The sequence below is a fragment of the Sciurus vulgaris genome (genome assembly GCF_902686455.1).
Source record: "Sciurus vulgaris genome assembly, chromosome: 1".
In the NCBI taxonomy this organism is placed as follows: domain Eukaryota; kingdom Metazoa; phylum Chordata; class Mammalia; order Rodentia; family Sciuridae; genus Sciurus; species Sciurus vulgaris.
The window spans coordinates 6,755,680-6,767,753 of record NC_136461.1 but is presented as its reverse complement, the minus strand read 5'-3'; the positions used below and the strand labels follow the sequence as shown (position 1 = coordinate 6,767,753).

Genomic DNA, 12,074 nt, shown 5'->3' with positions numbered 1-12,074 from the left:
TAACAAGACCCCGTAGCGGAAGATATAAAAGCTAGAATCAATAAATGAGATAGATTCAAACTAAAAAGTTTTTTCTCAGCACAGGAAACAATAATGTGAAAAGAGAGCCTACAAAGTGGGAGAAAATCTTTTCCACACACACTTCAGACAGAGCACTCATCTCCAAAGTTTATAAAGAACTTAAACTTTACACCCCAAATACAAAGAACCCAATCAATAAATGGGCTAAGGAAATGGGCAGACACTTCACAGAAGAAGATATACAGGTGATCAACAAATATATTAAAAAGTGCTCATCATCTCTAGTAATTAGAGAAATGCAAATTAAAACCACCCTAAGATTTCATCTAACTCCAATTAGAATGGCTATTATCAAGAATACAAGCAATAAAAAGTGTTGGTGTGGATGTGAGGAAAAAGGCACACTCATACCTTGCTGGTGGAGTTGCAAATTGGTACAGCTACTCTGGAAAGCAGCATGGAGATTCCTCAGAAAGCTTGGAATGGACCCACAATTTGACCCAGCTATCCCATTCCTCAGTTTATACCCAAAGGACTTAAAATCAGCATACTACAGTGATGTAGCCACATCAATGTTCATGGCAGCTCAATTCACAATAGCTAGGTTGTGGAACCAACCTAGATGCCCTTCAACTGATTAATGGATAAAGAAACTGTGGTATATATACACAATGGAATATTACTCAGCCATAAAGAATAAAATTATGGCATTTTCTGGTAAATGGATGAAGTTGGAAAATATCATGCTAAGTGAAATAGGCCAAGCCCAAAAAACCAAAGGCTGAATGTTTTCTCTGATAAGTGCATGACAATATATAACGGGGTGGGCGGGGTGATGGGGGGAAGAGAAGAATGAAGGAACTTTGGGTGGTGAAGAGGAAAAAGGGGTGGGGGTGGGGATGGAAAAACAGTAGAATGAGACAGACATCATCCTGCATATGATCACATGAATGGTGTGAATCTACATCGTGTCCAACCATAGAAATGAAAAGTTGCACCCCATTTGTGTACAATTAATTAAAATGTCTGTAAAAATAAAAAATATTTTGATTAAAAAAAAAAAAAAAAGTAAGAAACTGATCCAAGGCCCTCCCCAAAGGCCAGCCTGAGTCACATGAGACCCACCATCTCAAAAAAAAAAAAAAAAAAAAAAAAGTCTAGTGATAGGGACCGTGGGGATAGTGCTGTTCATAGGAAATAAAGGAAAGAGCCGTTAGAGATGCTCGGCTTGGCATTAAGGAATGAGTGAAGCCGGGTGCAGCCGTGTACACGCCTGTACCTCCCAGGGACTTGGGAGGCTGAGAAAGGAGGATTGCAAGTTCTAGGCCAGCCTCTGCAATTTTGAGACCCAATTTAAAAAGGGCTGAGGGTGTAGCTCAGTGGTAGAGCACCTCTGGGTTCAATTCCCAGTATAGGAAAAAAAAAAAAAAAAAAAAAAAGAGTTAATAAGTAAGGATTTAAATGTCCCCTTCGGTTACCATTCCAAAGGACTACACCAGGGCTCACGTGGGGCTGTACCCAACCCCCATCCCACCTATCCAATTCCCGGGCAGACCACCTGCTGTTCCATAGGGTGGTGGTGAAGGCATCCTTCCCGCAGGACCCTGGGCCCCAGGGGAAGCCACTGCGCCTGCTCTCCAGACAGGGTGCGGGCCCCGGGCGTCAGCTGATACCTGGTGACGTCTTGGCCTGTCCCTGTCAGGTTTCAGGCCTGTTTCCCAGGGGCCAGCGAGCCGAGCGCAGGGTGTGGGGCCTCAGGGCAGCTGCCTGTGGTCCTGAGACTGGCTTCAGACCCGAGAGGAGCAGGGCCCGGCGCCCCTCCCTGTCCTTGGGGAGAGTTCAGGTTTCAGATCGTGCCTGGGGACGCGAGGGGCGGAGGGAAGCAGATCCCTCCGCTGAGGGCAGCTGTCTCTGTCCCGACACGCTCACCGTGAAGCCAGCCAGCCTGAGCTCAGACTGGACTCTAGACCTGCAGTCACAGAAGAGTTAGGCCAGCGAGAGTTCCTGCTGCAGCGGCGACTGTGCTGCAATGGCAGGTGACAAGTGGGTGTAGAAGCAGCTTAGAAGCCGGGACAGCACAGGTCCCGACCGTCCTCGCTCCAGGTGCCCCAGGTCCAGCGTCACATGATTCACTTCTGTTTGGCCCACACAGCCTACCACTTGCACTGCTGGCTGCCCAGGTCGCATCGCCTCAGACTGTAAGTGTCCCTCCCCACCCACTGGGACGAAGCCGAGTTCATTTCTTCTGAGGCAATCCTCAAGTTTAACTAAAACTTACTTTTAATTTTCCCCCCCCAAAAAACAAAGGCCGAATATTTTCTCTGATATGCGCATGCTAATTCACAAGGGGCAGATAGTGAAGAACAGGGTCGCTTTAGATTAGGAGGAGGGGAGTGAGGGAGGGAGGACGGGTAGGAAGGGCAGGAGAGTGAACAGACGTTACCACCTCAGGCTCATGTGTGGTCCTGCAGCATGTACAATCAGAAAATGAGAACTGATGCTCCACTTACGTGTGATCTGACAAGATGCAGAAATGCATTCTACCGTTGTGTACAATACATTAGAACAAATTTTTAAAAATTCCAAAAAAAATTAATTACTGATCTTTTCAAGTTTCAGAAACATTGAGGTGTAAACATTACAACATTTTATAAACATTAAGCCAGTATTAAAAATATCAATTCTTTCAAAGAAAATAGTGCCAGGCATGTTTGTGCTGGGGATGTGGTTGAGTGTTAAAGTGTCCCAGGTTTAATGCCCAGTACCAAGATAAAAACATAAATAAATAAAAAGAATGGTAACCCTGTGACTTTCCTGTATCACATTTCCAGATATAATTCCAGTATAAGTACACCTATACTGGCCAATTGTTAAATAATGTGATTGACTTGACCACCTCTCAAAATTTACAATCAGAAAAGAATGTTATTTCTTTCAAAATGGTAAATTAATCATATACCTATATTCTTATTTCAACCATGCTGTGGTTAGCCAGGCGTGGTGGCTCACACCTATGATCCCAGTGGTTCAGGAGGCTAAGGCAGGAGGATAGCAAATTCAAAGCCTACCTCAGCAACTAAGAAACTCAGCGAGACACTGTCTAAATAAAATATAAAAGGGCTGGGGATGTGGCAGCTCAGTGGTTAAGTACCCCTGAGTTCAATCCCTGGTACCTAAACAAAACAAACAAACAAAAAAACAATGCTGTGGTTGCTCTAAATACTTTTGGAAGTATATTTTGTTTTTTATAAGGTCATTGGTGCATTATAACTATGCATAATAGTGGAGGTATATTTTGAAGTTTTATATTCTTTTTTTTTTCTTCATAGTACTGGGGATTTAACTCAGGGCTGTGCACATGCTAGGCAAGAGCTCTACCACTGAGCTACACCTCAGCCACTTTATTTTGAGAGAGGGTCTCGCTACGTTGTCCAAGCTGGCCTCCTCCTGCCTCAGGCTCCTGAGGAGCAGGGTAAACTGTATATTCAAGTGCGTACCTTCACTTGAAAGGTAGATGTGCTTTCTACAAACACCCTGAAGTTATTCAGTGTTAAAGACAATTAGTAAACAAAAAAAAAGGAATATAGTTAATGGTGAAGGAAAGAGATGAACTACTCTTAATGAGGAAGATTCGCTTTTATGCCACAGAAACCATACACGTAGACTGAAAAGAATCTCAGAAATGTTCTGAGCAGAGGCAGTAGTCTTCACTTGGCTGTGAGGCTGCGGCAGGTGCTGACGAGGTTCATCAGTCACACACATGCGAATCATCTGGCCGGAGGCAGAGCTGGCAGAGGTCTGGCTGAGTCCCAGAACCCTGGTTCAGATTCTATTTGCATCACTACTACTTGCTGTCTGTCACTGGACAGTTCACTTAAAACTCTCCATCTTGTTTTCCTCATTTATAAAATGCGGACTCAAGCTGGGTACAGTAGCACATTGCAGTCCCAGCTACCTGGGAAGCTGAGCTGGGAGGAACTGGTGAGCCCAGAGCTGGAGATCAACCTGGGCACTAATAAGAAAAGGATGGAAACCAGTAGTTCTTAACTCACACAATTTTGTGCATATTAAATGATGATGCATACTACATACTACAGCATACTATAGTGACACAGCCACATCAATGTTTATAGCAGCTCAACTTACAATAGCTAAACTATGGAACCAACCTAGGTGTCCTTCACAGATGAATGGATAAAGAAACTGTGGTATATATACAATGGAATATTACTCAGCCTTAAGGAAGAATAAAATTATGGCATTAGCTGGTAAATGGATGGCGTTGGAGAATATCATGCTAAGTGAAATAAGCCAAACCTAAAAAACCAAAGGTCGAATGTTTTCTCCAATATGCAGATGCTAATTCACAATAGGGGAGGTTGCTAGGGGAGAGCAGAGTTACTTTAGAATAGGTAGAGAGGAGTGAAGGGAGGGGAAGGGGTATGGGGATAAGAAGGGCAGTAGAGTGAAACAGACATTATTACCTCATGTACATATGACTGCATGACCAATGTGATCCTACAACATGTACAATCAGAAAAAATAAGAAATCATACTCCATTTATGTATGATTTATCAAAATGCATAAATGCATTCTACTGTCAAGTATCACTAGAGCAAATAAAAAATTTTAAAGAATGATGCATAAAATATTTGACACATTTATTCCCCAATTATGAATATTAATTTTTTCTATTATGAATTTTCTTTTGTATTAACAATATTATTTATGGGTTATAGTAGCTATTATTATTATTGAAGTATTATTAGATATAATTTTATGCTAATGGAATGGACCTCAATTCATCCTTGCTATGTTTCAAACTTCATCTCTGTGGTTATCATGAAACAGAACCTGAATTTGCTTTCTTGAAGTCATTTTATCACAAGGTAAAAATGTTACCCACTGTACCATACAGCCAGGTGACAGCGTTCTTGTTTGGCATCACCTCTCTGCTTCTCCAGTTCTACGTTCTGCTAAGGTAAGTTCTTCTATCTGCAGCTCAGCGCGCAAGTCTTACCTGTGGAGGTGGTTTGGGTGTTGTCTCTGATTCCTGAAACATGTTTACCTGCAGCCTGTCCAATTGTGTCTGCCTCTATTATATATACAGTCACCGTTCACCTTTTTGAAAGTCAAAAATCTCCATACAACATGGATAGGTGGGATTTGGGCAGTTTGGTTTAGTTAATCAACCCTTACTTCTTCTAGCATAAGAAGCCATTAAATAGGAGACAAAGAGGATACCAGTGTCGATTTATGGATTCCCTAGAGACCAGTCCCAACCTATGGCATCAGCTAGTGTCTGCAGGGCTGAGGACAATATGGGCACACACAACCAGATTATGATTTGATACATTATTGCAGATTGTATGTTGGAAATCAATCTTGGTAGAAATAGCCAAGTTGGCTGGGTGTAATCCCAGCAATTTGGGAGTCTGAAGCAGGATTGCAAGTTCGAGGCCCACCTGAGAATCTTAATGAGACCCTGTCTCAAAAGAAAATAATAAGTTCAAACGAAAATAATAAGTTCAAAAGTGCTGAAGATGTAGCTCAGTGGTAAAGTACCCCAGGCTCAATCCCCAGTCACTGAGCCAACAAAGCAAATACAACTTGATACATTTTTTTTTGTAGTGTTGTGGGAGTAAACCAAGGACCTTATACATGCACCGGGCAAGCACTCTACCAACTGAGCTATATCCCCAACCCCAACTTGATACATTTAAAATAAAAAACTGCAGTCCTAAAAATGTGAAAATTCTAAAAAAATCTGAAAACTGAGAATCCACGTAATGGGAAGGAGGGAAAGCTCCAGCACTGGTTGTAATTAGTCTAACAAGTCCCATTACAGAGGATTTGTGTGCAGGAAGGCATATTTCTTTACTCCAGAAGGTTGGAATTTCTACAAAATATTTTTTACCAAAATATCAAATTAGAATGAATTAGAAAAGTGGTAAAAACTTGTTCATTGATTAAACTTCTGGTAACTGTCCCTATTAATCAAGTTCTAAAAAGAGAAGTGAGTTGCCCAGAGCCAAGAAGAACCTTAGTGCCAGAATTAAGATTAGAAATCAAGGGCCGGTGCCTCTGTGTAGCACTTAGAGGATTTCCTGTAATGAGTCATGAACTCTGTGTCAACCAGAGTATTGAATTTTAGGCCCAGATCATCTCGATACTGCAGTCAACCTCTCCTGACCAACCTGGTGGGTAACATCATCTTTACTTTCTTCACAATTGGTAAGTAGAGCAGTCAGCCGCCCCCACGTACTAATCTCTCCTATTTGCTAGATGCTGCTGGAACACAAATGGCTGAGATAGGGCTTTCTGCTCTTTAGGAGCTCACAGACTGGAGCTCAAGGGGAAAAATCACACTGAAAGTTCAGGTGAACAGAATTTTTTAACAGTTCCCTTTTATCTCTTGCAGCTGTCCAAAAATTTTGAATATGAAACCTAATTAAGTACAAATGCTTTTGTGTTGTAAAATTCTTTATGGTTATAGTACTAAAGTACCAGATTTAGTTATTCACTAAATAAATAGTTATTAAGCAAGACATGATCCTGGGGCTGGGAGTGGTGGTGCATGCCTATAAATCCCAGTGACTAGGAGGCTGAGACAGGAGGATGGTGAGTTTGAGGCTAGTCTGGGCAACTTAGAGAGATCCTGTCTCAAAAACACACACACAAACAAACAAATAGGGCTGGGGAACTACTTCAGTGGTAGAATGCTTGCCAGGATGTGTAAGACCCTGAGTTCTGCGGACTTAGTGGCACACGCCTGTAATCCCAGCAGCTCGGGAAACTGAGGCAGGAGGATCTCAAGTTCAAAGCCAGCCTCAGAAAAAAGCAAGGCACTAAGCAACTCAGTGAGACCCTGTCTCTAGATAAAATACAAAATAGGGCTGGGGATGTGGCTCAGTGGTTGAGTGCCCCAGAGTCCAATACCTGGTAAACTGCCACCTTGCCAAAAAAAAAAAAAAGAGAGAAAATATGAACCCGAGGTGATTAACCTATTAAGCCAATGCTGTTCCCTCCCTTTTAGGTTTTACTGTGCTGCTTCTGCAGATGGAACCAGTCCCACAGGCACTGAAGAGGATGTTTTTTGTATTTGGTGCAGGATCCTTCACTGAAGGAGTCTGCACTGTGGTGTTAACAATTTTGGCATCAGACTGTGTATGTTTTTAAATATTGGCTTTCTAAAGGCGCATTTTAATCTGAACGTTTGGCTATAAACAATATACCATTAGTCTTCAATATTTATTTTCTACTTACACTAAAAATGGAAATATGTAGAAATGGAATTCCTAATTAAACACATGTCACAGTTAAAACATTTCTCTGGGGAAGTTAAAAACACTGTACAAGAGGCTGAGGGTGTAGCTGGGTGGTACAGGGCATGCTTAGCATGCACAAGGCCCTGGTTCCATTCCCAGCACTCCAGTACCACCACCAGAAAAGGAAAAAAAGAAAGAAAGGAAAAAGTCTACAAGCAACTTTTAAGGAATGTTCCTTCTTTTTTTCTTTTTGGCAGCACTGGGGATCAAACCCAGGGCACTCTACCACTGAGCTACATCCCTATCCCTTTTTATTTTGAGACAGGGTCTTACTAAATTACCCAGGCTGGGCTCCAATTTGGGATCCTCCTGCTAGCTGGGAATTACAGGCGTGTGCCACTGCACCTGGCTGACATTTTTCTTTTTGTGAGTGAATTCCACTTTATTAGAAGTTTATCTTTTTACATTTTTTTGTATGTGGGGAAAGAACCCAGGGCCTCACTCATGCTACATATGTGTTCTACCACTGAGCTCCACCCCTGTTCTAGGATTTAAAAAAGCAGGTAAGAGATTGTGAAGCTATTAGGTCGAGTTTGGTGCATTACACACCAAGTCTCTCATCTCTTATTAAATTGGCAACTTTGCTTAAATCCTCATGACAGACTTCTTTTTTTTTCAAGGGTGGGGATCAAACCAGGGCTTTGTGCACAGTAGGCAAATGCTGTGCCACTGAGCTACACCCCTGGGTCTTATTTTTAATAGTATTCTGATCGAAAGACAAAGCATTGCTCACAGTGCTCTTTTCCCTCAAATACAGGAAAAGACAACCCCTGAACTTTACTACTGGTCGGTGCTGCTGTCGGTGGGCAGCCTGGTGTCTACAGGTAAGCAAAACCAAGGCCCATGCGGCCCGGGCCTGTCGGATGCTCGCCAGTCCTCAACTGAGGAGGAGCATTCCATGCAAGGGAAGCCCGCTCCTCTCACAGCAGGCCTCGAAGAGAAAAAGGGGACTCAGGAAACGATATAAGAACCATCCTGTCCCCCGAGTTCACTAACTAGAGCCCGTTCTCTACCCTCCAGTTCTTTTCTCAGGCATGGGGCTCATCCGGCTGTCTAGGGTGACCTGTTCAAGGCCAGATGCTAAAAGCAACCATCTGAAGTTGGCCTTTGAGTCCTGCTGATCTCCAAACTCAGACACCCGTCCCAGGCAGGCCAAGCCTGTCCCACCAGCACTACCACTTGTCAGCAAGCAGGCGACCATCTGCTGCTCTGCTGCCTCTTGAGTGGTCGGCTGAACACCACTGTCAACAGCAGGAGGCACGCCAAGACCGGTCACTTGGAAGGAAATTGTTTTTAAGTATTAAGGAGCACTTACAAGTATAAAAAGGAATAAATAGTTCTGCTGAAATCATAGGATTGCCGTCACTACTACATTCACCCTAGAGGAGAATCTCCTATTAAATGCTTTTCAAGATCATGATTTTGGGGGTTGGGGTTCTGGCTCAGTGGTAGAGCGCTTGCCTCGCATGTGTGAGGCACTGGGTTTGATTCTCAGCATCACATAAAAATAAGTGAATAAATAAAGATATTGTGTCCATCTACAACTAAAAAAATATTAAAAAAAAAAAAAAACAATCAGGAGCTGGAGTCATGGCTTAGTGGTAAAACACTTGCCTAGCATGTGTGAGGCACTGGGTTCAATTCTCAGCACCACATATAAATAAATAAAATAAAGCCCATTGACAAAAATGTTTTTTAAAAAATCATTATTTTGATTTTTTAAATATGATTATTATTATTATTTTGTCCAATAAAGTTAGTATCATCTGCTGGATGAATACTATAAATGCTGACAAGAAAGGAAATTATAAATCTTAATCAATAAAGGTTTAGTTTTTTTATTAGTACTGGGTATTGAACTCAGGGGCACTCAACCACTGAGCCACATCCCCAGCCCTACTTTGTATTTTATTTAGAGACAGGGTGTTACTGAGTTGCTTAGTGCCTTACTTTTGCTGAGGCTGGCTTTGAACTTGGGATCCTCATGCCTCAGCTTCCCCAGCTGCTGGAATTACAGGCATGCGCCACTGTGCCTGCAAAGGTTCAGTTTGAAAGAACACAATGGTTCAGATTGCATATTTGAATGAGATTAACTTGTTGCTTCTTTAAAAATGCAGCATAAACCAGCCGTGGTAGCACATGCCTGTAATCTCAGTGACTAGGAAGGCTGAGGCAGGAGGATTGCAGTTTGAGGCCAGTTTGAGCAATTTAGTGAGAGCCTGTCTCAAAATTTAAAAAGTGTTGGAGATACAGATCAGTAGTAAAACATGCCTGGATTCAATCCCTAGTAGGCCCCCCAAAAATGCACTGAGAAATTTTGGAGTAAAAATAATATCTCTTCTTTATGGTTTACAACAATCTTTTGCATTGATGGGCAGTTGTTTTCTAGAGAAAATAGCTAATTGACCCACATCATGTCTTGTCTACTTACTTCTGTGCATATTCAGATTCTGAGCAGACACTAGTTACATAAATGCTCTCACGTTAGAACCCAGGAGCATTTAAGGGGGTCCAGCCCTTTTCATGTTTTAATTTGAAACAGGGACTTGCTAAGTTGCTGAGGCTAGCCTCGAACTTGTGATCCTTCTGCCTCAGTCTCCCAACTCACTGGGGTTACAGGCATGGGCCACTGCACCTGTCTAGCTCTACTTCTTGAGGAAAAAAAAAAAAAAAAAACATTTACTGGCAGGAGAAATTCAGTACAAACATCTCCCAACACATTATGAGAGACACAGCATCTTGATAGGTAGAAAAGACAGTTGTTCATCTGTTTCTCTGTCCAGGTATCAGACAGAGGGGGAGGTTACCCAACAGAAGAACACTTACCCTGCAGTTTTTATCCCCCCACCTCATGGTATTGGGGATGGAACACAGGTGTGCTCTGCCACTGAGCCACATCTACAGCCCATTTTGTTTTGAGATAGGTCTCACTAAGTTGCCCAGGCTGGATTCAGACCTCCTATGTCAGCCTCCCGAGCCTCTGGGATTATATAAGCCCTTGGCTACATTACAGCTTCTAAGCACATTCCACAATTCAGACTTAGTGCTGAATATTAGGAACTAGAAACCTGAATAATACACATTAACAATGAAATTCCCTTGAAATAATTATATTATCACCAACAGAAACAACTGAAAAACAAAACAGCTTTTACATTCTCTAGACCTCACTAACCAAAACATTAAAATAAGGCACATCATGGGCTGGGGAGAGAGCTCAGTTGGTAGAGTGCTTGCCTTGTAAGCACAAGACCCTCAACTTATTTTAAGATAATATTCTTGGGGATGGGGCTGTAGCTCAGTGGTAGAGTGCTTGCCTTGCATGTGCAAGGCACTAGATTCAATCCTCAGTACCACATAAAAATAAATAAAGATATTGTGTCCATCTATAACTAAAAAATATTTTTTAAAAAAACATAGTATTCTTTGCTGGGCATGGTGGCCAATGATTCCCAGGGGCTCAGGAGGCCATGGAAGGAGGATTGCAAGTTTGAGGTCAGCCTCAGCAATTTGGTGAGATCCTTCTTAAAAGGACTGGGGATGGAGCTCAGTGGTAGAGCACCCCTGGGTTCTATCTCTAACAGTGCTCAAAAGAAAATATGCAGCCAATGTGATTTGCTAATGGATGGAATGTGAACCGTGAAGAAGCAACAAGTGTGACTATGAAAACTTTCAGCTGAAGCAACTAAAATAATAGCATTGCCTTAACTGAGAAGAAAAAGATGGCCACGATAGATTTAAGGGAGAGATCTGTTTGGGGCTGTGAGTGCAGCTTGGTAGCAGAGTGCTTGCCTAGTGTGCACAGGCCCTGGCTGGGGGTATAGATCAGTTGTAGAGAGCTTGCCTAACTCTCGCACGCCCACTCACACACTCTCACACTCTCTCTCTCTCTCTCTCTCTCTCACACACACACACAAACGTAAAGAAAAGAAAAAAGGCTGAATCTCAGGCTCTTACTTCCACTTACTAAACCCAAATCTGCATTTTTATTTATTTACTTATTTACTTAACATCCAACTGAGTTGCCTGTAATTCTAGCCACTTGGGAGGTTGAGGCAGGAGGATCATAAGTTCAAAAATGGCCTCAGCAAATTAGCGAAGCCCAGAACAACTCAGCAAGACCCTGTCTAAATGAAATATTAAAAAAAAGCTGGACCACCTAGATGCCCTTTAATAGATGAATGAATAAAGAAACTGTGGTATATATACACAATGGAATATTATTCAGCCATAAAGAAGACTAAAATTATGGCATTTGCAGGTAAATGGATGGAGCTGGAGAATATCATGCTAAATGAAATAAGCCAATCCCAGAAAACTGAAGGCCGAATGATTTCTCTTATAAGCGGATGATGATACATAACGGGGGTAGGGGAAGGCAAGAATGGAGGAAGCATGGATTATATAGAGGAAAATGAGGGATGGGGAGGAGGTGAGGGGAAGGAAAGGTAATAGAATGAGACAAACATTACCCTATGTACATGTATGACTACACAAATGGTGTGACTTTATGTACAATCAGAGAAATGAAAGTTGTATCTCATTTGTGTACAATGAATCAAAATTTAAAAAGGGGGGAACAATGAGCTAATCAACTATTATGGTCAATAATTTGCCTAAAAAGTTAAGCTACAAATAAAATCCTATTAGAATAAAAAAATTAAAAAAATAAAAAGGGGTTGGGGATATGGCTCAGTGCTTATGAGTTCCTGGGTTCAAACCCC

At 42.1% G+C, this 12,074-nt stretch overlaps 2 protein-coding genes across 3 annotated transcripts in view; one reads left to right on the top strand and one right to left on the bottom strand.

Annotated features, from left to right (window-relative positions):
• Nucleotides 1-12,074, bottom strand: part of NMNAT1 (nicotinamide nucleotide adenylyltransferase 1) — a 29,645-nt gene that overhangs the window by 13,150 nt on the left and 4,421 nt on the right. Inside the window, exon 1 of one of the 2 annotated variants that reach the window (XM_079143247.1) lies at nt 4,934-5,176. The exons of the other annotated variant lie outside the window; for it this stretch is intronic. Coding sequence (XP_078999373.1) covers nt 4,934-4,967 — 34 coding nt within the window. The 5' untranslated portion in view covers nt 4,968-5,176. Of the gene's footprint in view, nt 1-4,933; nt 5,177-12,074 lie in introns of those variants that run through there. 2 annotated transcript variants of the gene reach the window in all.
• LOC306663072 (uncharacterized protein) lies at nt 1,953-8,914 on the top strand. Its single transcript, XM_079143423.1, has 5 exons — nt 1,953-2,219; nt 4,941-5,003; nt 6,177-6,256; nt 7,059-7,189; nt 8,108-8,914. Exons 1-5 carry the CDS (start codon nt 2,146-2,148, stop codon nt 8,315-8,317), a joined length of 558 nt encoding a protein of 185 aa, XP_078999549.1. The 5' UTR covers nt 1,953-2,145; the 3' UTR covers nt 8,318-8,914.

What these genes read in the sequence shown, in the direction of transcription:
- LOC306663072 (XM_079143423.1), top strand. Translation starts at nt 2,146, where the DNA reads ATGATTCACTTCTGTTTGGCCCACACAGCCTACCACTTGCACTGCTGG. An exon ending in CTTTACTTTCTTCACAATTG is followed by an intron (nt 6,257 to 7,058) that starts GTAAGTAGAGCA and finishes CCTCCCTTTTAG; the next exon opens with GTTTTACTGTGCTGCTTCTG. An exon ending in CAATTTTGGCATCAGACTGT is followed by an intron (nt 7,190 to 8,107) that starts GTATGTTTTTAA and finishes CCTCAAATACAG; the next exon opens with GAAAAGACAACCCCTGAACT.